The 2,380-nt window shown below is 38.2% G+C and overlaps 1 protein-coding gene across 4 annotated transcripts in view; it reads left to right on the forward strand.

The window, feature by feature from the left end:
* LOC103748420 (spastin) overlaps positions 1-809 on the forward strand; it is a gene marked incomplete at its 3' end in the record, with an annotated part of 54,203 nt that extends 53,394 nt beyond the window's left edge. For all 4 annotated transcript variants that reach the window (XM_029555041.1, XM_029555043.1, XM_029555040.1 and 1 more), the window contains 1 exon segment: positions 738-809. In XM_029555041.1, coding sequence (XP_029410901.1) covers positions 738-809 — 72 coding nt within the window.
* Between the last annotated feature and the right edge of the window lie 1,571 nt (positions 810-2,380).

Genomic DNA, 2,380 nt, shown 5'->3' on the forward strand with positions numbered 1-2,380 from the left:
TGCAGTGACCACAGAGATCTGAAGAGAGTGTTGGATCCCCTGGAACTGGAGTTAGGGACAGTTGTTAGCTGCCATGTGGGTGCTGGGAATCGAACCCGGGTCCTCTGTGAGAGCAGCCAGTGTTCTTAACTGCTGAGCCATCTCTCCAGCCCCCATATTGAGGCTCTTTCTAACCCTTAATTTTTTTTTTTTTTTTTTACCATCGTAACAAATTTGTTTTATCAGTTTAATGTACTGTTGATTTTCCTGTAGTATTATTTGGCCAAAGGTTTTTTTTTTCCAGGATATGGATGCCTGTATCTATATCATTCTTGTGATAAAAACAAAGAGAGAAAGGGTTTATTTTTCCTTGGCTGTTAACTTTGGCCAGTTACCTTCCTTTTGTAGAGAGGAGCTCTCTTCTTCACTTCTCTTAGGAAAAAAATGGAAAATTGAGAGACAGAGGCAGGCAGAGTTTTGTGAGTTCAAGGCCAACCTGATCTGCATAATGAGTTCTGGACCAGCTGGGGCTACAGGGAGAGTCTGTCTCAAAAAGACCAAAAAAAAAAAAAAAAATGGAAAGAAGCATAGCCTGTAGATATTGCCCTTGGAGCTGAGAAGGAAACCCTGTGAATATTGGGAATTGTATACCTTTCATTTCTAGAGTTTCTGTTCTGGTACTTAAATTGATCAAATGTGGCTGTCATTTAAAAAAATCAGGATGTTGAACTAATATATTGACTCTTCTGATTTTAAAGGCTAAAGCAGTAGCTGCAGAATCTAATGCGACATTTTTTAACATAAGTGCTGCAAGTTTAACTTCAAAATATGTAAGTGTTCTTTTTCTAGTATTGTCGTGTTTTAAGTTACAGCCTAAATGTTGCTACTTTACATATAAATGATAACAGTATTAAGCAAAAATTATTTTTCTTTGAGTTTTATGACTTGTTATTTATGTATATCAGCTATATACACTTGTTAGCTCTTTTAAAATTAGAATCGTATTGTTGAATACTATAATGGTTTGCTAGGACCGCTTAACAAAGTACCATAAGCTAGCTTTGTCAAGCATCAGAAATTTATTGCACAAATAAATAGGATCTAGAACCACATGTTCAGGAAGCTGGAAGTCCAAGATGAGTGTCAGCACTGTTAATACCTTCTGGGAGCCGTGAGGGTGAATGTGTCATGTCTTTTCTAGTTTCTGGTGGTGTGCTGGCAGTCTGACAGTTTTTGGCTTGCAGGTGATCACTTTGATCTTTGCCTTTATCTTCATATGACATTCTCTCTGTGGTCTCTGGGTTCAAATCTCCACCTTTTATGTGAACACAGTTTCATTAGATTAGGCTCACCCTAATGACCTCATCTTAATTTGATCATCTGTAAGGATGCAATTTCCAAATGAAGTCACATTTACAAATACTAGGGATAGGGCTTCAACATGTTTTGGGGGATCACAATTCAAGTCATAATAAATACCATCACTTCCACTTTATCTTCCTAACGTGGTTATCTGGAGAGCTAGCACATATGAGAACACAAAGACTTACGGTAAACTGGATAGCTCCAGCTCTTTGGCTCTAAACTAAAATATGACATAGGACTTTCTCTGTTGTCTTTTGAGCTGGTTTATATTTCCTTTCTAAGTTTCCTTCCACTGACATTATAGTGGTATTCAAAGAACAGTTAGTCCAGTTTGGGGTTAGTTCAGATATAACTATGGGGTTTAAAGAGAGCTGGGGAGCTAGCTCAGCCAGAAAAGTGCTTGCTGTATAAGCATGAGGACCTGAGTTCGATCTGCAAAACCCGTATTAAAAAAAAAAAAAAACTGGTGTGACAGCAAGTACTTGTAATCCCAGCCCTGGGGAGGTACACAGGAGTCTCAAGCTCATTGGAGATCACTAGCCTATCCTAGCCTACTTAGTGAACTCCAGGCTACTGAGAAACTTTGTCTCAAAAAACCAAGTGGAGGAGTGACACTGAATATTGTCTTCTGTCCTCCATACATGTGCATGAGCATGCATGTACATACAGACACACACATGCACACACCCAAAAAAAGCCCAAACCCAAATCTCTCTTGAATGTATAGAGTGAGTGTAAATGGAACTGTTATATTTGAAATGTTTCTGTAAACTCTTATTTTGATTTTTCTTTCTCTCCTTCTCCTTTCCTTTGTTGTCCAGTGCTATCTTAGTCTCTGTTTGCCCTTTGCAAAAACCCTTATGGTTGGACCAGGAATATAGCTCAGAATGAGTATCCTCAAGGCCATGCTTGAGGTTCCACCACCAGCACTACAAACAAACAAACAAAAAAAAACACAAACCCTTTTATTGCTGAAAGTGTTTTAACAAACTTACTTAAATGGAAGTATGAATCTGAGATTAAAGGATTACTTGTA

This window comes from Nannospalax galili, unplaced genomic scaffold (assembly GCF_000622305.1).
Source record: "Nannospalax galili isolate Female #2095 unplaced genomic scaffold, S.galili_v1.0 scaffold1331, whole genome shotgun sequence".
Taxonomy (NCBI): Eukaryota; Metazoa; Chordata; class Mammalia; order Rodentia; family Spalacidae; genus Nannospalax; species Nannospalax galili.